Below are 23,608 nucleotides of genomic sequence, written 5' to 3'. Positions count from 1 at the left end.
GTGCTATCATGTTAAAATACAATTGTATATATGACAGCAGTAATCAAATATAAACATTAATGGTCTGCTTACCAAATTACTAAAAAAGGTCCAAAGAACTGCAGTCCAATGAGCAAATAAATATAGAACAGAACTACATCCAAAATGACACGTCCTTCCTGTAATGGCACAAAAAGGTGAGATGACCAAACGGATATACTCATGCAAATGATAATTGGTAAGTCTACTGTAGTTTATTTATTTATTTTATATATTTTTAATTGAAAATGCTGATTTTTGGCAGTATGTCAAGGCCAACATGGTGAGAATTTAAAGGGCCAGTTTTAGCAGGAGGAAAACTTTTGCTGAAGTATCTTTGTCCAGAAAATGACAGGATCACAGTAAGTTTCCTTCAGATGAAGGATTTCTTGGAGGTCAATCAACTTTGCATTAAAACAGCATTGACCCTTTGACAGATGTTTTCTGCTTCCATTGAGAACTTTGTGACTCCTTTTACTGCAAATGGGTTTTCAATGAACTATAGAGCTTGTTTTCCCAGGTCTTCAAAGTAAGAATGCACTGCTGACAAATGGTAATATATTGTGGTGTTTCTACCTTGGAGTTTGGCATTTTGGTCATTGAGGTGGGATGTTATATTAGACAAAAAACAGGTTCCAGTTTTTTTTTCACTCTGCATGAAGTCAACAGACTTTAGTTTTTGTACTGTTTTGTTCAGTCAGAAAAGCTAGCAGTTATTTCTGAATGTCCCAAAAACCTAACATCGTTATTGTGGAGAAGTAAATCATAAAATGTTGTGGTAACTTCTGTTAGGAATTTGTGAAATGAATGATGCTTTCAAATAATTAACAAGTTTCACCTCTTTTGTCATAACTTCTGAGTACAATTTTCTTAGACTGGCTCACAAAACTGTATAGTGTATTATGCAGTGATTGGTTATCAGGTCTGGGTGATGATCTTTCAAAAGTTTCTCTAATCCCTTCACTTTTCCTGTAATGGATGGTGCTCCATCAGTAGCTATTTACACCACATGCTTTGAGTCAATCTCACTCACTCAGCATTTGCATTATTACTTTATAAGGGTCTTCCTCTCTTATATATCCAGAGTTTTCAGACCTAAGACATTCTACAAAAAAACATTGCCTTTTTTCATCATAATATCTAACAAAGACAATCAATTGTGCATTATAAAATCTAAATGTCATATACCAACATACATATAACTAAATGACCATTGACAAAAGCCTTATAGGAAACATTTACTGGAAGACCCCATAATCAACTCACACAATGGTAAATTACATACATTACATACTTCTTGCTCTCTCTGTAAAATAGGCAGGCTGAAAGCTAAATTACAGTCAACAATTAGTCTGATATATATGTTTGGGATATGGGTTGAAACTAGACTACCTGATTCAAACCCAGTCAGACCCTTGAAAAATATCTAGCTGCATGCAGGCAGTGGATTTAATCCATGACACTATAGCTTTTGAGAGAGTCTAATTTAAAAATGCATAAATCTATTAACTGATTCACTGTTTCTTTGTTGGTTTATACATTCCTTATATTTAAGCAGTGATCCATGTTAAGTTCAGTTTTGCTCATAATCTTTTGTCTGTCAGTGGAGATGTAAATTCTTTTGTTATTGCGACATGATCATAATAATTGATATTAGGCTAGTTAATCAAATCATCATTTTAAAATTTAAAATTATTTTTATGTTATAATTGCACATCTCCACCTACTTTTACAAAATAGACAAAATTATTGAAAAATGGTAGGTAATATATTACATATCACCTGATTTAGTTAAAATAGTTAATTATGAAATATGTAGACTTACTAAAAACATGCGACCATAATTAATTTTTCTTTCATAAAATGAGATGAGACAGGAGTCCCCGTGGACTATGATGTTTGCATGACATTGTGATCTGTAGTGATAGTAGGGAGCAGTTTGAGGAGACCCTGGAAAAGTGGAGATATGCTCTAGAGAGGAGAGGAATAAAGGTCAGTAGGAACAAGACAGAATACATGTGTGTAAATGAGAGGGAGGTCTGTGGAATAGTGAGGATTCAGGGAGTAGAGCTGGCGAAGGTGGATGAAGGTGGATCAACAGTACAGAGTAATGGGGATTGTGGAAGAGAGTAATGGGGATTGTGGAAGAGAGGTGAAAAAGAGAGTGCAGGCAGGGTGGAATGAGTGGAGAAGAGTGTCAGGAGTGACAGACGGGTATTAGTAAGAGTGAAAGGTAAGGTCTACAGGACGGTAGTGAGACCAGCTATGTTATATGGGTTGGAGACGTTGGCACTGACCAGAAAGCAGGAGACAGAGCTGGAGGTGGCAGAGTCAAAGATGCTAAGATTTGCACTTGGTGTGACGAGGATGGATAGAATTAGAAATGAGTACATTAGAGGGTCAGCTCAAGTTGGACGGTTGGGAGACAAAGTCAGAGAGACAAAATTGTGTTGGTTTGGACATTTACAGAGGAGAGATGCTGAGTATATTGGGAGAAGGATACTAAGGATAGAGCTGCCAGTAAAGAGGAAGGCCTAAGTGAAGGTTTATAGATGTGGTGAGAGATCATGCAGGTGATGGGTGTAACAGAACAAGATGCAGAGGACAGAAAGATATGGAAGAAAATGATCCGCTGTGGCAACCGCTAATGGGAGCAGCCGAAAGAAGAAGAAGAAGAAAAAGAAAATGAGATGCTGCCTTGTCTTTAAAAGTTTACAACTCCTAATGATTATGTATTATTTTGATTGTTAAGAATAACAGTAGTGCTTACTAGTACGCTTATACTGTAGTACAGTATGTGAGAATATGATTTCTGTTATTTAGTATATGCTTCTTTTTAAGTATTTAACATTTATTTTTATGGATAATACTGTTGCATGCATACTATATATGTTCTCAAATCGTTATTTACTAGCACTCATTTTAGCATAAAGTATCACTCATTGTAGGTTTAGTTTCTTCTCTCTTGTATTGTGACAGATACTTGTGTTTTACCAGAGTGCTCAATGGCTTGAATCAAGTATATCTCAACCTTAAAGACTTTCAGCGTTTATTTCTAATTATGTATTTTACTTTTAATTTCTAATAATTTGTGTTCTTCTTTTCCAGGCATCTAGTGGAAATTATTATTTTATTCCATATGTGATGACTCCAAACAATGAATACATGTGTTGTGAGAATGATGCACAGAGGAGAGCTTCAGAGTACATGCAGCCAAGTTGGGATAATTTACTGGGACCACTGTGCTTACCGCTCATGGACAGATTCATCAGTCTTTTAAAGGATATTCATGTAACCTCCTGGTATGCTTTTCGTTTATTCAAGTTTTTTTTAAATATTACGAAACCATTGGCCCCAAAACACACTTCTGTATGAGTAAAATAATCTCATATACCTATTATATATAGTAGTAAATGTTACAAAGGCAATTTTAAGTTTTACATGTAGCAATACTGCATAGTAGGAATTTAATGAGTTCTCATTTTATTTGTATTTTTATTTTGGAATAACAATATCCTTCAGCCTCAGTGTGTCCTTTTATTCTTCTGATGTAAAATTTGTATTTTATACTTTAATTATTTAGAATAAGCCAAATAATTAATACAGCAATAACAATAAAGTCCTAAAATAAGAAATCATATTAATGCACTGTGCCATTGAATATAGCAAGCAATTGCTTACAAAGACGTTGAAATAATTTAAAATTGTTGTTGAAATAGATTAGCTGTCAAAATCAAACTAAATTCAGTTAATTGTTAACTATTCTTTGCAAGTTTTGTTTAAGGGTATAAAGAATAAAACAAATGCTTATTTTTTGAATATCAACAGTTTCAAACAATATCAAAATTGCCTGCTTTCCAGTAGATGTTTAGCATTGTTTTTGACCTTTTATTTTTACTTTCGGATTTCATAACAGGAAGTAAATAACAACTCAGGCAACTGGCTTCACTGGATGTCACATATATTTTATTATTAACTGCGTTTCAACATGAAAGCTTTGAAAATATTTAGAGGAAATAGGATTATTGCATTGTTTACAGGTACTACAAAGACATGCCAGTTTGTATCTACTGATTTATATGTGTGCATCATCAACAACCAAATTTTTTAAATTGCATTTTGTAATAACTTGACTCATAATAAACAATCCTATTTTACAGTAAGTTCAGGAATTAAAAACTGACTGATCTCAAGCAATGAATGACATATACAAGAAAACATTATTTCCTACAGTACTGAAAATAATTTGTAGCCCACTTTAGTTTGTCTTACTTGTAGCTGAATACTCTTTGAATAAGTTGGGATACCTTTCAACAAAAAAACTTAACTTTCAAAGTGGTATTTGTGTGTTTAAAAATGTATGCAGAAATGCCTTATTATGCCATAATTGCATAATGATCATTTAGGAGAATAGACTAAAATTGACTATTTTATGGCTGGTGGCACAAGCGCAACTTATACCCAAGAAATTGTATCAGGACCCCACCTGTTCTACCCAAAGTATTTTTTCTTGTAGTCAGTGTTTTCCCTACCTCCTACCCATGCTTCATAACTTTCTTTTTAGTCTGATGTATATGAAATTGGTTCATGTGTGGCATATAGCCATCTAGTAGCTGTGTGTCTAGATTGTGGGTTTCCTTGACCAGATGCCTAGGCGTTGCGCAGCCTACCAGTAAGGTTTCTCTTTGTTATCCAGCCTTTAGTTATCTTCCATATTTTGTTAAATAGAGAAATATTGTCTAATTTATATGGATGTGATTTTTAGTTTGTACTAAAATGGATGAGGTTCTAGTAACTGACGTAGATGGAAGATTTATTTTATTGGTATATGTGAATTAGAAATTGGGTCCTTACCTTTTCAAATCCTAACATTAAGCACATGTTATTAAAATATGTCCTTGATAAAAGATTTTAAGATGTTTTTTGATTTTTAACTTTTTAAACTTCCATTCATCCATCCATCCATCCATTATCCAACCCGTTATATCCTATTATATAATATGTTCCCTATTTCATGAATTTCTTATTGTTGAAATGGATTTTTTATTTTATTATTTGTGTTCTGAGCATTTTAAAGTGGGAAGTTTTAAATAATACTTATAAATTAAGTAGTTATTAACATTACTAACATCTATCTATCTATCTATCTATCTATCTATCTATCTATCTATCTATCTATCTATCTATCTATCTATCTATCTATCTATCTATCTATCTATCTATCTATCTATCTGTACTGTATGTTAGTTGGTGATGTTGCTTCTAACTGCATGGACCCTTTTTTGTTTTAATTGCAACTTTTTAGTGGTTATGGTTTTCGTTTCATCATTTTCCTTAGCTCAGCATGTTTTAACATACTGTATGATTTCCTGCTGAGAATCTGACAGTTTAAAAGGTTTTACTAAACAGCACTGAAAGCATGTTTACACAGATCTACCTCCTTCACCAAATTTCACACATTCAATGAATGAACAAGTATAAGGACCTTTGACATAGGACTTAAGACCTACCTAGATAGTCTTCAGGCATATATCTTTATACTTGTTTATTCATTGTTTCTTAGTACAGGTACACAATCCCTTAAATGTAATTTCAAAATACAGAACATCCCAAAAACATTTTTGCTTTTCTTTTTTCATAAGCACAATAATACTTTTTAGGTCATAATGTCAATTTCAGAAATGAGACTCAAAATTTATAAAAGTCATTGAATTTAGCTTTTTTAAATTATGAAAAGGTTAGTGACATCACATTAATGATCTCTGGAGACTTTTTGTTTGTTTTGCTGCTTCTCAGCTAAATATGGTGTATACTCATGCATCCATTAAAATATATCACATTTAATACCAAAATTATTTTTAAATATATTACACAGCATGCTGGATCAGCAGTAGAAAGGGATCCAGTCAATTGCAGGATACATTTTATAAATAAGTTACATTGGTGTATAATTGCATATGTATATTTAAATGCATCACCATAGACATCAGATCTTTGCCCGCTGTGCACATGCAATATTTCCCCGAATCATACGTTGCCTATGGAGGATAAACATTTTCTTACCTGTGCCTATCAGAGACTAGCAGAACAGCCTCAGGGCATACAAATGGCAGCACCTTATAAAAATCCTTTCCTGAATCTGAAACATTAATAATTCTGAAACATCTGGCTACAAGAATTTGCTGGTATAACTTTTTTTTCTTTAGACTGAAAAGAGAATCCCCTAATCTATCTCATAAACATGTAATACCTGAAACTTAAGACTTACAGTGGTGTCAGAAGTGTCTCTATTGTCTGCCCTTAACTGAATACACTAAAGGAGAATATGCTTTGTAACAAAAATTTGTCTGTTATTATTTGGATTTAATTAATATTTATTAAAGGAAATAGTATGTGCATATCATGTACAAGAGAAATATTGTGTCTGTCTTCTAACCTTTAATATCCTTTTATATAAGGCTATATTAGTTAAATGAAAAATGTGTTTTCTTGAAAATTATTGTTTTAGTGTAGTTTGGTTGAAAATGTTATGTATAGCACGCCGGAAGTACTAAATTTGTAGTCTTCTTTACTAGATAAAAAAAAGTAATATGAATTGGATGTGTTTATTTGAAAATGCATTTACCTTTCAGTTAAGCATACAAAAGTAAGATGAAGAAAATAAATAATTTGAACTATAACAGGCTTAATGTCTATTCTCTTTGCAATGTCAATTTCTCCAACTCTTACCTTCAGGCAAACTTGTTATTTCATGTTTCAGACAGTTCAGTCTTTGAAGAACAAAATGAAGCTTTGAAAATTTTCTGTTTATTTGATTTTAAACAGAATATGTCTTGTTGTTTTCCACTGAGATGACAGCTGACATTTACAGCACATTAACAGGATATATACAGCCTTCCTTATACTATGAATTCTAATAATAGAAGAAATGTCAATATGAATATTACCAGCAAAATTTCAGACAGTAGTCGCCATTCTTTGCCGACTTGATAAAAAAATCTTGCTTACAAATGCATAGCATATAAGTCAGTTATAACATAAAAGTCAATAATGCTCATGCCCTAGGACTGACCATTAGTATACTACTAATACTGGTGTATCATTAGATAAACATTTTTCATTGGACTACAAAAGTGTAAAAACTGTTGTTTTCTGTGTCATTGTGTCCACTGTTTGTAATCTGTTTATTTATTAATATTTCAGCGCCTCTTACAAAGATACTTTATTGAATGATATAAGGAAAGCCAGAGACAAATATCAAGGAGAGGAACTTGCCAAAGAGCTTTCAAGAATTAAGCTGAGGATAGATAATACAGAAGTTCTTACTCAAGACATTGTTATGAATCTGCTCTTTTCATACAGAGATATACAGGTAGGAAATAAAAATGAATAATGAAAGTCTAACTTGTACTTATAGTACTTGGGATTTAATTGTAAAGCCTTGGCATTTCTTAAGGAGCAAGGCATAATAAACAAATGAAATAATGCTGAGAGCCAACATATATTTTTATACTTTTGCCTAATCCTAAATTTTTTCCTTAGTGTATTTGTATAGATTTTTTCTCACTCAAATTTGTCTGTTAATTTAATTTGCCATCAACTAATATTCCATATTTCTGCTATATTAGTTATATAAATCAAGGAGACGTTTCCCCAGAACTGATTCCTGTAGGACTGTATTTTTAATATCAGGTAATTTAAGCAAAGAACATTACACTAAAACCTGTTGTTTTACTTGCTGCACAGTTCTTATTGACCGAATCCTTCACAGATCTAAACTTTCATTTTTGGAAATGTACTGTTTAGATTAAAAGAAAATCTTAATGTAAGAATTGTAGAAAAGTAAACTCCTTTGACAACAAAATATGAAGGCAGACTATACAACTTCTTAGCACAGTTCAAGAAAATATCAAAACAGTTTTCCTGTAGAAAAATGTCTAGGTTATTAAATTGAGATTTAATTTGAGATTTTTTTTTCAGTATTTTTTTTTTGTTAACTGTTCACTCATTGCTGAACACTATGATGTGCTTGCATGGATGATAATTTTTAGCGTTTTGCTACTTTCCAGATCTGATGTGTTTGTAGTGACTTGAAAAGTGCATTTTAAAAGGTTGTATGTTAAATTTTAAACTTAACGACTCCTGAGTTTATATTGTACATACAGTATATATCATTTCACTTTTTTTTTTGGTTCAATGTTGTACATATAGCTAACATTTATTTATTTATTATAAGATCCAAATCATGCCTAAACTTTCTTTGTAGATGATGATTTTTAAGGGTTGGTTTACTAGCAAACACTTCAGAAAATCATAATACAAATTATTTGCAATTACTTCATCACTGCTGTATGCCTTATTTACCAAATCTATTCACTCTATAAATAATCTCTTGTGTGATTTACATGTTACTAGTAAAATACTGTAAAAATCATTTTTTCAGCATCATTCTTTAACATCCTTTCAACATTACTAATTTCCTTTTTAACTGTGTCATGTGTTTCGAACACTGTGAAATGGAGAGTGCACTGATCATTGTAGAAGAACAGAAAACTGGTGGTGAATGCATAGTGTGACAGAAATTTTATAGGAGAAAAGAGCTAGTAACAAGTCAAAAAACAAAGAGGAGATTCGAGGTCCAGAGGTCTTAATGTTAACTTTTCTTGGTAGCACCTTTAACTACACATTACTTTGGGGGGGAAAAAAGTAACGATGAATTAAGAAAAAAAGAGTTCTTTGATCCAAGGAAAGGTGAATGTGTGCTGCCATTTTAAATAACAAGGATAATGTCACATGCACAAAGATACCTAAACATATGGCCAACAGCAAGATGGGCATGACCATTAGAAACCACTCAAAATAGCAGAGGCCATGAAAACAAACTGATGCCACAATAACATGAACAAAACTGAACAAATTGAACGAATAAAAAAAATCACAACGGATAATTTTTTGAACACCAGTAAGCAGTGCAGAATATTGTGACTCTACTAGGCAAAGAAAAGATATAGTAATGTTTGTTCAAAGTTTGCAGTAAGTGAAATTAGGTTAACTCGCAATTTGAATATACTTTAGTGGCAACATATATCTTAAAATTACTCATGTTTAATTTGTAAGTCTTGGCATTTCTGAAGTGTTTTTATTATGTGTTATTATAGATATTTAAATGTTAGTATGTTAAACATTTTTAACAGTGATGCAGTTTAATGCAAGGCACTATCAATAGTAAAATTAAAAATCCATTTTATGTATAATTACTTAACCCATATATTTTATATTTATGTGTAACATACAGTAAAAGTATTTTATTTTTGTGTAGCATGTTGCCTGTAACAAAACAAAAAAAAGATAAAGCAGATATTTATACCTATTAAATATACACTGAACCAATTGCTTCTTTATGATCTGATAACAGGACTATGATGCTATGGTTAAGCTGGTGGAGACTCTGGAGATGCTTCCCACCTGTGACTTGGCTACTCAGTACATGATTCAGTTTCACTACGCATTTGCCCTCAACAGGTAATAAACCGTTTGTTATTTTGCTTAGTAAGACAGTAAGCTCTGCACGACTTTCTTACAGTTACATCTAGCAAATGTGCCAAAATGTTCTTAACTTAAACAAAAATAAACAAGCAGCACAAATTAATGTGTTTCCTTTAATGACTGGAAATCAATTAAGTGTCCAGTTCTTTCTTGCACTTATCCTTTTGCAGTTGTATCAGCCTTGAGCTATTCTCTTGCACTGGTTGGTCCAGTCTCCTAAGAAAGGCAGGGATGTCACTGCAGTGCTCAGTGCACAGATGCATGCAGTAATTAATGTACACTGTTCCCAAGTTGCATTAAATACTTTTAGGTTCTGGCTGAAGGAACTGTGATTTTCTTAAAAAAACATATCTGCCAATAAATGTAAACTAATTTTTAGATCTTACTCGGTGTCATGCCATTATAAATTATGATGGAAGCTAGGTATGTTCTTACAGTACATACTGTAAATGCAAATTTTTGAATAATTAATGTAAAAATTAGATCATAAAGTAATGACATGTCTACAAAAACTGTAAGTGACATCTTGCTGTATATGTAACTCAGTGTGAGATGTTATATGGAGAAATTAAAATACAGAGAATTTTATGATTGAAGTCTTCATGAAAAAATTGTGTAACAGGAAAGTGGTTTCAATTTTCTGAGAGAGTTGTAACTGTTTTTTAATCATATTGTTTCCCTTTGTTTGACACCAGAACCCATTTATGACACCTTTAAAAATAGATGCTGGTGAGTCTGACTCACACATTTTAAAGGCTTAACACAGCTGTTATTTTCAACAAATGCAATGTAAAATAATATTTGTAATATCTAATAATAGAAACTGTATATCCTCACGTTTGTTTTTGCTGTAAAGCTGGTGGTTGGCATATTTGATTTTAATGTGTCTTAAAAAGAAATTAAGGCAGAATCCATTTATGTACTTAGTGTTTTGTAATAGTACATTTGAAGACTGAACAATATTTAAAAATACATTTTTAAAAGGTATTTTTGATATACTTAACTGCTACAAATTTTAAGAGGTTAAAATAGGTTCAGAAAATTGATGGATGGAAACTGTTTGTCTTCACCTAGTACAGAGGTAACTTTTTTAAAAATGTATTTTCATACAAATATTGCATTTTGTTCAAGTTTAATGCCTATAAAATTACATGAACACAGCATTTATATATCCTTATCAGCCTTAAGAAAATATATAAGTTTGATTTTCTTTTTGGTCGGAGGGGTGGGCTGTTTGTGTGCAAAAGTCAAGAAGCAATAAGAGTTCAGCCAGAAGTACAGTGCAGTGCATAGTATGTAGTAACAAGGAATAAGCAACTTGTGTTTTTAGGATATCACAAACAGAACAGAAGCTCATCTGTGTGATATCTTGTATTCTATATACTATAACAGCAAATCTGATGTACACCATGACAAAAAGTCACATAATATGATTTTGGCTTAACCAGTCCTTATTCAGACCAGATAAATAATTTACTTTGCCTGCTATGCTAAAAGAGTCCCACTGTGGCCAGGAAAAAATCACCAATCATTACACACTGAACTTTACTGTATTTCCTAACCACCAGAGGTCAGATTTCTAAAACTTGCTTAAGCACTAAAAGAGGCTCAAAATGTGTGTATGTATTGTAAGAATGACAAAAAACTAAGAGAAAGATTTGGGGGATCCACCCTGTATATTTGAACAAAAAAGATGAATGTTTGATTGCAACAGAGTAATCACTTGAGACTGACCCTAACATACGTTGGACTGACTACTGAGATGAATATGGCAGTTTTACAGAGAATCAGGAGGAAGAGGCAGGTTCTTGAGGCTGGAAGCGGAAGTGATGAAAGCCTTGGGGGCGAATGGGAGTTCTCTGGAGGCAGGACCAGAAGTGCGCCCTGTGGAAGAACCGGAAGTGTGGTTAGTTGGGTTTGACTTCTGGGGATCTGCAGGAGAAGGAGGAGAGGCATTAGTATACCCTTGGTACAGCGTTATCACACTTTTGGTCAAGCCTATCGACTGCTTCCCATGCACACATGTGTGACAGTAGCTTTCCTTGCAAAAGTTAGGATTTTTCAAGAGAAACTTTATGAGAGAAAGTGCATATATTTATGTTAACATTTATGTTAACTCTGAACCATCTGTATGCAACATTTCTGAGAAACTGGGAAATGATGACACTCTTGATCAAGTAGGAAAATGCAAGAAAACCAGCTAAGTGACAAATCATGTACATAATAAATCATAACACCAAACCGTTATTAGAAGGTGCATTGATGTGACAAATACATTAAACCTCAAAAGTGATGATAATGATATACAATGCTGTATTTTAGTTCCCTCTTAAGAGGACCAATGCTGCATATTTACAGTGAAGAACTTTTTTGTCCGTTTGTAGACTACCTGTTGCCTCTGTTCAGGGAACTGGGTGACAAGTCAGGAATATCTCAGCCAAGTTTTACTCCATCATGCCTGTTGTTCTGGAAGCCATTAACTGACTGTCGAGTTGCTACATCCAGTTTTCGTATGGTGTTAGTGTACCTACATAAAACATAATATATTCTTACCAGCATAAAAGGGGAATTTGCAACAGTGTTTGGTTCTCCTAACATAATTGGAGAACCTTTATTGCATTCACATTGCAATAAAGGCATTTAGTGAGAATAAGGGTGCCTTTGTTTACCATAAGCAGGTACGTTTTAATAATGCATAAGTCATCTATGGTGCCTGAGTAAGAGTGACAAACTTCTTGGCTTGGTGGCCTGGGTATACCTGTGATTCATTTATTCTGAGTGAAAAGCAGCATCAGCAGAAGTGATATACTGTATTTGGTGGCTGGATTGATGGTAAGGTAACTGGCTGAACTCTTAGTTTTTCATATAGCCTGCACTATTCATTGTAACAGCATTACAATCATTACATGTTGCAGGTAATAGCAGCTACCCACTCAGACGCTGGTGCCTTACACCTTTCCTTGAACACCAGAATTCAGAGGAGAGACACTATAGTGCCACACATGATCTTGCACACTGAGCCAGATAATCTTGAACACAGGTGGTGGGGTCTCAGTGTGTCAGGAGGGAGGCTGCTCTAGTGATTGCAAATGTGTGAGGTTGATAAGACTGCTCCATGAATGGTTGTTTCAGGGTGGTTACCAGGTGGTGTTCGAGGCACACTCATGTATGCACTTTTACAAGATGATTGTGATTTATAAAGATAAATGGAGTAGAAATGTGCTTACAGCAGGTTTATAAATTGGATTTTTTTTGTCCAAATCCATGGAAAGTTTTATAAATGAGGCCCAGGTTCAGTCCTTAATTTTGTTACAATAATATTTATGTCATCTTCTTTTGGTGTGTGAAGGTCTTTTGCAGACTGCCTCTGCCATCAAGAAAGCTTTCTTTATACTCATTCCTTCTTTTTTCTGAACCCACTTAATCCAGTTTAGTGTTGCACGTGAACTGAAGTCAATTTTAAACTCATGTTAATTTAAATTCAAGGAACACAAACAATGTTCCCTTTGCATATATAATCTCTGAGCTATCATTACAAATTGATAATTATACAAATTGATTCATACAGTCACACCAATATGATGATTCTAGAAGTTTCTGCAGACTGCAGCATTTCTGCATTAAGTCATTCTTGTTTATTTTTTAGTGGTTTCTATTGGAAAAAAATTAAACTTATATGCAAAACAGGGAGAAATTACCATCGACTTTAATTAAAAAAAAAAAAGAGTATTTATTTAAACATAGTAATTACACACAAAAAGAAACATTTCAAAACAGTGTAAATTAAAGTGCATTTATTGTGTGTAATGTTTGTGACAACAGGTCATTTTACTGTGGCAAAACACTCTACTGAACAGTAACTGTTACATTAAATGGGACATATTATGTATCTTTTCAACAATTATTTTGTGCTGTATTTTTTCTTCAGAACTAAGTCATCTGCCTTCATCATCCAAACTCAACACAAAACTCACTTTTGTACTTTTGCACACCCCAGATGCAGAAACACATATCTCATCTAAATGCATCGCACACATATACACAGGTCTGGATGGGTGAATGAGTATGTGTGACATATGTATGTGAGTTTTATTTCCATTTTGTGTCTGAGAGAGGGAGAGAAGTGAAAAGCCAAACTGAGTTTTATGCTGGCATCTTGAACCTTTGATCCTTGCCCTCCCCAGCGTTTTGGCAATATAACCATAGCCTCGCTAGCAATTTCTAACTATTTTGAAAACCAAATATTTTGTTTTTATTATATGATGTGTGATCACATGGAGGCACCACTGAGCCCCAAGCCTCAGACACAATATCACCCATCACCCAACACAGTCCCAGGTTCAAATAAAGGATTTTATTACACAAATGTGAATTACCAAATGTACAATACAACCAAATCGCAGTTATAGACAAGTTAGTCTTCTCTCTTTCCCTCTCCTTCCACTCCTTCTGCTGAGTGTCACCCGCTGCCTCCCAACTCTGTCTCATCCATGGTGAGGTGGTGAGCTCCTTTTAAGCTGGACCCGGGGATGCTTCTGGTGCCATCATGTGTCTTTTTGGAAGCACTTCCAGATCATGAGGAAACCAGGGAGGTCATCCCCTAACAGTGCCTTCTAACAGAAACCAGGTTCCTTGACAGGGCTGCACTCATTTGTCCTTAATGGCACTTACAAATGGTAATATGATGATAAAGTCACCATGTTATAACAACGGATTGATACCACAGAAAAAGGTGCATCACTTTCAATTTTGCAGTTTTCATCATTTTCTACCATCCATTATAAGGACCTAATGTCAAAATTACATCTTTGACTGAAGCAATGATTTTCACTGACGTCTGATCAATTTCCCAGCATCTCCCATTCCCCGCAGAGCTTTTGCTTTGGGCATCAAGCACCTGAACACCCTCAGGCATGGTGCAGCCTGCACCGGGAACAGTGACAGGTGGGGAGATTTTCTGGAGCAGTACATCTGTTGCACTGTAACACAGATGTTCAAAGGTGAGCTCAGTGGGTGAAGAAACCTCCTGTGGAGCAGAAGGGCAAAAGTTCTATTTGCCTGCTTATATAGGGTGGTCCAGATCTAATTATGCAACTTTTAATGCAATGCAGGAAAACAATATAAGACAAAAGAAATAATCTTGTGATAAACGAAAATGAACTTACATTGAATTAATTCACTGATTTTTCCATGTAATGTCCCACTTGTCCTACATTCAGTTGGATACAGGCTCAGAGTAATAAACTTAATAAGTTATAGCGTAATGAAAATTGCATAATTAGATCTGGACCACCCTGTACTTCTCTGCCCACACTAAGCATCTATTGACTTGCTCCCATCCTGAAGTACATCTGAAATCATTTCTGTTTTGTTCTTGAAACCTATGAGAAAAAACAAAAATGACCTGCAGCTAAAAAGAAAAAAAGAGTGTAACTTATGTAAGTAGTTTAACATGTAACTATACAATGGTATATTATAGTCTTAATACAGCAAAGGCCAACATTCTGACCAGCTGGGTTATGTCGATAGAGAGGTGTAGCGGCCTTTGCAGAATATGCCTCTACAGCAGTGTGCTGCAAGATTTAGAGAGTAGTATAGCAACAGTAGGGCACCGTAACATAACAGATTTGTGAAGGTCGCTATTCAGATAAATAGGCACACTGTTATAGACACACTGCCTTTCAGGTAGATCCCACCTTGAGTCTAGCCCAAAACCCGGCCTGCCAGGTTTAAAAGGTTAAAAAAAAAAATTATGCGATATTTTGTACACAGTGTGTACTATATAGTAATTTACTACAGCCAACGTTGAAAAAGCTGAGATGCATTGAATATATTCGATGTGTCCTGCAGCCCTAGGCCATCATGACAAAGGCCTTTCTTGAGATTAGACATCCATATATTTTGGAAAGGACGTCTCTTAAACTGTATTATTTAGTTCACATTTGTTAAAGTGGTGTTGAATTCAGGCCAAATGTAGTTAATCTTATCCAACATTGTTAAACTCTGGCATTTTAAATAAATTTGATCTTAAAATACATCACACTCTTGATTTTTTTGCATATATTAGTAGTCTAGTGATTAAATCTTCTGGATGTCTGATTTTTAAATTGTGCATTAGCGTTAGATCCATGGAAAGATCATTCTGCACTGAAGAAATCATTTTAGCCTAAAATAATGCATGCTACTTTAATTACATGCTGCACACTGTGTGTTTTGTGTATTACAACAATAAATAAACAATTTTCATGTGACTTTTAAATTGTGAGGGATGAACCAGTTTCCCAGCCAGGATGGACCCTGCTCCTTTGCCTGGAGAGGAGTCCATCTAAGGGGAAACTCATCAAGGGAGCTGTGATATTCCCTGTCCTTGCTGGGATGTGTACCCAGAAGAACATTGCTGCTGCTACTACATCAGAGCTAGAATCCACAGGAAAACATGGGAGTTGTGGTCTCATGAGCAGCCTATCGGGTTCTTTGGGGATCTCCAAGGTGAACCATCAGATACTGACTGCACCACAACTGGTGTGGTCCTGTCTGAACCAGAAGTACTTCTCAGAGGCAACAGATTAAGCACTGGAAGTGTTCTCAGGTCGGGAGGTAAAAGAGAGCCCTTCACTTGGCCCAGGAAGTTGGAGTCAGGAAAGGAGACGAACAACACTTGTTTTGTTGGAGTGTAGGAGATCAGAAGGAAAAAGAACTGAAGAAACTGCTGTGCTGTTCTGTCAGGTGTTGGAACCCATTGTGGCAGTGTGGGGAAGAAACTTGTCAAAGGTGCACTTTGGTTTTAAATAAAAGAACTGCTTTGATCCCAAGACTGTGCCCGTAGTAGTTGTGTCTTGGGTATGGGTTTGGTACACTCCCTACAACCCACAAAATTAACAATGTGCTACATAGAATTTTATAAATGTAATTCTTTTCTTGCATTTGCCTACTGTTCCAGTGCAGAGTAGCCAAAATGTCAGGAACAGCAAGACAAAAAATACCTAAATGGGGTGCATTAAAGGCAGGTGTGTTAGTTAATAAATGCATGGATGTAATTTGTCAAGTATTTATGCCTTTAAAAACCACACACTTTTCTGTTTATGAAACCTAATGTATACAAGACTGATATTTCTGCTAGCTGATGATACAGTATAAAGTCTTTTTTAAAGAAAGTTAACGATATTTGCTGCATTGCCTATGGAAATGCATGTTGCATAGGTTTTATGAGGACAGGCTGAGTATCAAAAGAAAATTTCATCCTTGGTTAAGCATTAGATCATGAGATATTCTCATACATACTTACAGCAGATGAAAGGAATATGCAGAATTCAGCCTAAGTATATACTTATGGAAGATATTTTAGTACAAATGGTAATTGCTTAGTTGGCTAATAAAATGCATAGAGTTTGGGTTTAACTTTATTTTAAATTTTAGTTGAAATTCTACCAAACTTGATATGGAATATGAATATTATTACTATGTGAATTAATTGGAATGTGTTCTCCAGTTTCTGTCATATTTGAATAAATTGTTACCTAGAAACAAAAATGTATGACTGGTAGATACTTTCTTTATAAATATTAGTATGCTAAAAGAATTCTCATTATAGCAGCATAACCTGTGCTCTGACCTCCAAAGGTCACACGAAAAGACAATTTCACCTTGTGCAGTAATAAAGTACCAAATACCAAAAACAAATAATCACTAGAATAACGGTATTGATTTCTGAACATTCCTAAACAGGGACAAAATGAAATATTACACAGCAGGGTAAAAGGTTTCCCCCCAGGTCTGAAATGACACCACAGTATATAGTCTGAGATAGAATATGACTTGTGCAAGACTAGCTCCCTTTCCAGAGCTGGTTCTTTGTCTTGTACCAGATGCTGCCAATATAAGTCTCTAGCCTCCACAATCATGAATTAAAGTAGGTGGAGCAAAAAATGAAAGTGTGGATAGAAGCTGTCTTCCATGGCAGGTTGTGAGTGAACGTTGTTATAAGCAATGCATTGATTTCCACAGTAAATATATTTATTCAACCAAGCACTAATATTCAGATGTTATAAAGCACAATAAGTATTTTCTATTCTACACAATGCCCTCCAAAATGTTTGGGGCAAAGAAAAATTTTTTCTTGGTTTATCAGCTCCACAGTTTAAAACTACAAATCAAACAATTCAGTCATGATCAGAGTGCTTATTCCATACATTTAATTTAAGGGTATTTGCATACTTTTTGGTCACACCATGTAGAAATGGCAACACCTTTTATACATGGTCCCCACATTTCAGGGCTCCTTAATGTTTTTAACAGTTAGTGTCACAGGTGTTTGAAGAAAGAATACACTGGTGAGCTCAGTAAACACAAAGAGACTGGTAGGCCATGGAAGATCTACACTGCTGATCACAGAAGAGTCCTTACAATAATTAAGAAAAAGTCCAAAACACCTGTCTGACAGATCAGAAACAGGCAGATGTGTATGTGTCAGAGACTACTATTTGCAGACTTCATGAACAAAAATTCAGAGGCCACACTGGAAAATGCAGATCACTAGTTGACCACAAAACCAGGATGGCTAGATTACAGTTTGTAAAAAAGTGCTTAAAAGAGCCTGCAGAATTCTGGATAAAGGTCTTATGCACAGAAAAAACAAAGATGAACCTGTATCAGAGTGATGGAAAGAGCAAAATGTGGAAATGAAAAGGAACTGCTCAAGATCCATAGCATACCAGGTTGTCTGTTATACATTGTGGTGGGATTGTTATGGTTTGGATATTTATGGCTGCCACAAGTGATTTAACTGCTGACGGCAGTGGCACATTGAATTCTGAGGTGTATAAAACAACTTATCTGTTCAAGCTCCATTAAATGTCTCCATACTTACTAGATTTTCTTCATCCTACAACAAGATAATGATGCCAAGCATGCTGCTAAGGCAACACAGGAGATTTTTAAAGCTAAAAAATGGAAAATTCTTGAATGACCTAGCCAGTCACCCAGTTTAAATCCAATTGAGCCTGCTGTCCATGTGCTGAAGAGATAACTTTAGGGGACAAGCCCCCAAAAACAAGTTGGAGCTGAATATGGCTGCATGGTGTCTATGAATTGCAGACTTCAAGCAGGCATTCCAACAAATGCAACAAAGTACTAAATATGACTGTTTTAATATTCCTACCATTGCTATGTCCCAAGCATTACGGTGCTCTGAAATGATGTGACCATGTATAAAATGTGTTGTCATTTCTACAAGGTGTGACAGAAATGTATGCAAATACTCTGTGTTTGTCTGAGTAATAACAGGCTGGTAGAACTGTAAAATTTTGGGGTGCCAAACCAGCTCTCCCCATTTACTTGCAGGAATTCAGCAAACTTTTAAACAAAACAAGGTTGCTCTTTAGTAATTTGGCTGATCAAAGGCTTTAAACAAAATCTCACTGTCAGGCTGTAGAGCCTGCCTTTCTCCGGATGGTCTTGTTTTTATAGCTCAAGGATTGGAAGGGGTGGGGTTAGTTGCCCTCACTGGGCAGTCTTTCTGTGATGATGGAGGCAGCACCACCTCTCAGCATACTTGTGAAGAACTTGGAAGACGACACTCTGACGTGCATGCATGACAACCCTTAAATTAAACTCTACAATGTTCAATTTAATCATGTCTGAATTGTTTGACTTGCAATTTTAGACTGTGAAGCAGTGAGGTAAATCAAGGAAAATGTGTCTTTGTCCCAAATATTATGGAGGGCATTCCACATAAGTTTGGCATGACAGCATTGTTTATATAACTCTGTGAGTCTGTCTCTTTTAAATAGTGCCATTCTGCATAACACAGATCTTCAATTACTAATATACCGATGAAAATCTGAAGACTCAATGAATGCTAATTTGATCCATTACAAATCAAAAATAAATCTAATTACTGTTTCAATTTTTTCTCAAACATTGAAATGTAATTCTCATAATACAAAAATCGGGAGTGGTCTCCCCTAGACTTTCTCGTATACACAGATATGGAGACGAATATTTGAGGAGTAAACCGTTTGACAATGATTATATTTTTATATTATGTACATTAAAGAACCATCAACAACAAATCAAATCGAATTAATAATATATTGAGCAATTATTATAAAAGTAAAGTTGAATAAATCAATTCTGCATCTGCATGAATATAAAGTATAGTGCCACTTCTGGTTTGTGGAAGTAGCCCAAAAGTAGATAGAAATTTATGTTTTGTACCTAATACTTATATGCAAAATTTGGTTGACCTAAGTGAAAGCATACTCAAGTTATCGTGTTTACATCCACACACACACACACAGACAAACACACAGATATAATTCCAAAAATGGTATTTTTTGGACTCGGGTAGGTCTAAAATGTTGAGATTTATCAAAATCTCGACAGCAGATTTTTGGACGATTACAATACTTTCTTTATACTTCGTATACGAAAAAGTAAGTTGTGATTCCAGAACCTCCTCAACTTGCACACAAAGGCTAGCAGTGTTGGGGGAGGCCTGTACTAACAAGAATGAGTCAAACCTGTTGAAGAACTGGTTCAGTTCATTAGCTCTGTTCTTGTTCTCTTCCTCTGCATGTTTTATATAGCCTGCTTGCACACTTATTTCGTGTTGCTTTGTTGTAACTTGTATTTGAACTAGTAATTGTACAGTGTTACCCAGTTGTATTCCTAAGAAGGATACTGGGTCTTGATCTGGGAAATTTGATAGGATATTGACTGTTTTTTCTTAACACATTATCAGTAAATTCCTGGTATAATCAATAGGTAAATTAAAATGGCTGCTATTGAGTTTCCACTTTCAATGAATAATATTTAAGTATAGGCATATGCTGTTTTTTGACTTTTGACCAGACTTGAGAGTTGTATGGGTGAGTTTCCGCCTATGTCCCAAAGACATGATCTTTAGGTTAATAAATGGTACTACATTCTGCCGCCTCTTTGAAAATGGAGATGTGAATGTGTTGCCTCCACAGTTGTTTCTGGACTTTTGCCATCTGTGTGAATATAATATTTTTAAATTGTTTTTTTTTTTTTTTTTGCAATGCAAGTCTTCAACTTTTGCAACAAAAATGGATTTCCATTGTGTTTACTTATACATGGTTCATTGTTAAGAAGACTTATACATAAACATAATCAAAATTGTTTCTGGATTTTTAAATTGCTTAAAAAATATTTAAATAAAATTCTATATTAAATATGTTCTGTCTGTTTATGGAGTGCTTTTGTTTTGTGTGTTGAATTTTTGTCAGTCTCATAAATCTGAACTACTTTGGTTAAATAAAGAATATATATATATTATAGGTTCAAGTGGTTATGGAGCAGAATTTAAAACCTCATCCTCTTGTTCCAAATTGTAAGGCCCAATGTTAAATATAGCATAACATTCTGAAGCATTTTTAATCTAATTCAAATTCAGTATCAGGAGCAATGACAGGAGCCAAATCTTGACTGGTGGATATCTATCACAGGTTCTACTCACACATAGCCATAAAATTGAGTTGATTTAGACTCTCTTTGTGTCCTAACACACATGTCTTTGGGGTGATGGGTGGAAAAGCAGAGTACCTATGCTGTACTTTTTGATGCAAATCTTTAATGTATTGGTTTGGAGGTACTGTAGTTTAGAGCGTTCTACCTTGGTAAAATAAACATAATTGTATCTGACTTATATGCAGTATATATCTTATCAAGGAAGCACTTTACATTGCATTGGTAATGAGTACACAATTCTTAGAATTTATTCTTTATTTTTATTAAACTGCAGGATTTGAATGGCTTTTATTATGTATTTTCTCTTCACAAATGGTTAAATGGTTATTTGTTCCTATCAACATGACATTTTCTTAGGAACAGCTCAAGGATTATGCAGTAAAACCAATTCAGTCCTGTTCCAGCTGGGCAGACACGGTATCCTGTTCTTGTTCATTTATTAACACAGCTCTCCCGCAAAGAGGAGTGTGTCTTTTGCAGTCAAGAAGGCAAGACTCATTAGCTGATGTCTGGTTTGGGAATTGCAGGAGAATAAAGTTACAGTGGTATCTGCTCTGTGGGAAGTGCAGTATTTTAATTGTTTAAAATTTAATTAGCTGTCATTTCTGAACATTTAATTAAATTTTGAAATTGATATTGCACCATATAAATCACGAGAAACTAAAAACTCTGTGGAAATACTTTATGTAGCCAGTGCTAAAATAGCTAGTTTATTACAAAGCATAAGCTATAAATGCTGTACTGTCATATGCTATATCCCGTAAATGTGAATTTGCAAATTGCTCTAGGATTAAACAGGCAAAAATATGTGTAACTTAAACCTATTTCTCGGTATATTTTTCTTGTACTTTGGTGCCAGCTTGGGTCTTCCAGGACATAACTTCACTATGAAAAAAACTTTTTTTTAGGGAAATGTTTGTGGTGCTCTAGAATTTTGTTATATATATGCTGAATGAGTTTCTTGCAGTTCTTGATTGGCATCCTCATAATTTTGTTGCTTTCTTGTTTAACAGGAGGAACAGCCCAGGCGATAGAGAGAAAGCTCTGCGTGTCATGCTACAAGTCTTACAGTCCTGTGATCACCCAGCCCCTGATATGTTTTGCCTTTGTGGAAGGATCTATAAGGACATTTTCCTTGACTCAGACTGTAAAGATACCAAAAACAGGGACAATGCTATTCAGTGGTAGGTAATTAAAAATTTGCTGATCAGCACCCGAAATTAAATTGGTCTTTCCCTGAATCTGTCTAATTTTGATGAACATTGATACATCCATCCATCCATTATCCAACCCGCTATATCCTAACTACAGGGTCACGGGACATTGATACATTGTAATATATATGTTTTGTTTGCGCTATGTAGAAGAGGACGTAGTTAATCCTCTCTGCCCCTGCTATGATGTTAGGCTGTAATTATCTGCCTCCTTCTTTCCCTGTCTTGAGCAAGATGTTGTACCTTGCCCCAGGTAAGGCCTATGTTTTTTAACTTTGATATTGCTGTCCTCCAGCAGCTTGTTTTTGGGCTGCCCTTGCTTCCTTTTTTCCTGTAGACAAATATACTTTGAGGAGAGATGATCAGCAAAGTTTAGACCTTGTAGCTAGGAAAAGGAAGTCCTTTGTATACTTCTGGGTCTTTTACATCCTTCAGTCCATGACAAATGGGAAGAGGATGGGGAACATGGTACATTCCTGTCACACACTTCAGTCCACAAGGAAGCATTCTGAGAGATTTCTGTCAACAATGAAACAACATTGGAACCTCTGGTAAAACTTCCCAATCAATGTGACCATCTTTGTAGGAATTTCATATGATCACAAGATCTTCCATATGGCATCATGACTGTCAAACTTTCTTGAAACCGATAAAAATTTATTACAAGGGAGGTGATTCACTCCACACACTGTTTGATGATATTTATAAGAGGAAATATCTGTTTTGTGAATGCTCTTCCTTACTGAATTCTGCTTGTGCCTGCCTTAGCATAGTATCAATGGCTGCATCAACTCAGCCAAAAAAAAACACTTTTGATGGTACATTAAATAATGTGATGTCACTTGTTCCAGTTTCACAGGCATCTGTCCTTGGCAGTTTAACAAACATTCCAGTTTTCAAGAATAATATCCTTGTGTTAGACTGATTCTTCTTTAATGGCTTTTTCAACATAGATGTTCTTAAAGGCATCCCACTTGGTGATGATAATTAGAACAGTTGAATAGTCTAGATGAGAACAGGGCATCACCATTCAAATCCACTTGATTCTTCCAAAATAACTTCCAAGTTGCATTTTGAAAGTCTGCTGTCTACCACACTATTTGTAACTTATTGCGTTACGTGTCTCTGGTTCTCTGTGTGAAGAAAATTTTCATAATATTTGTGCAATATTTACCCTTAACAGGTTTCTGACTATGTCTCCGTGTTGTTGCTGAAATTATTTTATAGTAATCGTCTCAATCCACTGTACTAATTCCCCTCCTAATTTTAAACACTTCAGTCATGTCTCCTCTTAATCTCTTTTTGCTTAAACTAAAATGGCTCAGCTGTAGCCCTGGAAT

The 23,608-nt window shown here is 34.9% G+C and overlaps 1 protein-coding gene across 7 annotated transcripts in view; it reads left to right on the top strand.

The window, feature by feature from the left end:
• map3k15 (mitogen-activated protein kinase kinase kinase 15) overlaps positions 1-23,608 on the top strand; it is a 185,897-nt gene that overhangs the window by 88,405 nt on the left and 73,884 nt on the right. For all 7 annotated transcript variants that reach the window (XM_039745534.1, XM_039745533.1, XM_039745532.1 and 4 more), the window contains 4 exons: positions 3,127-3,320; positions 7,222-7,390; positions 9,434-9,540; positions 22,068-22,238. In XM_039745534.1, coding sequence (XP_039601468.1) covers positions 3,127-3,320; positions 7,222-7,390; positions 9,434-9,540; positions 22,068-22,238 — 641 coding nt within the window. The remainder of the gene's footprint in view (positions 1-3,126; positions 3,321-7,221; positions 7,391-9,433; positions 9,541-22,067; positions 22,239-23,608) is intronic.

The sequence above is a fragment of the Polypterus senegalus genome, chromosome 2 (assembly GCF_016835505.1).
Source record: "Polypterus senegalus isolate Bchr_013 chromosome 2, ASM1683550v1, whole genome shotgun sequence".
Classification (NCBI taxonomy): domain Eukaryota; kingdom Metazoa; phylum Chordata; class Cladistia; order Polypteriformes; family Polypteridae; genus Polypterus; species Polypterus senegalus.
The sequence above is the reverse complement of the archived record's forward strand: the minus strand, read 5'-3'. Positions and strand labels throughout refer to the sequence as shown.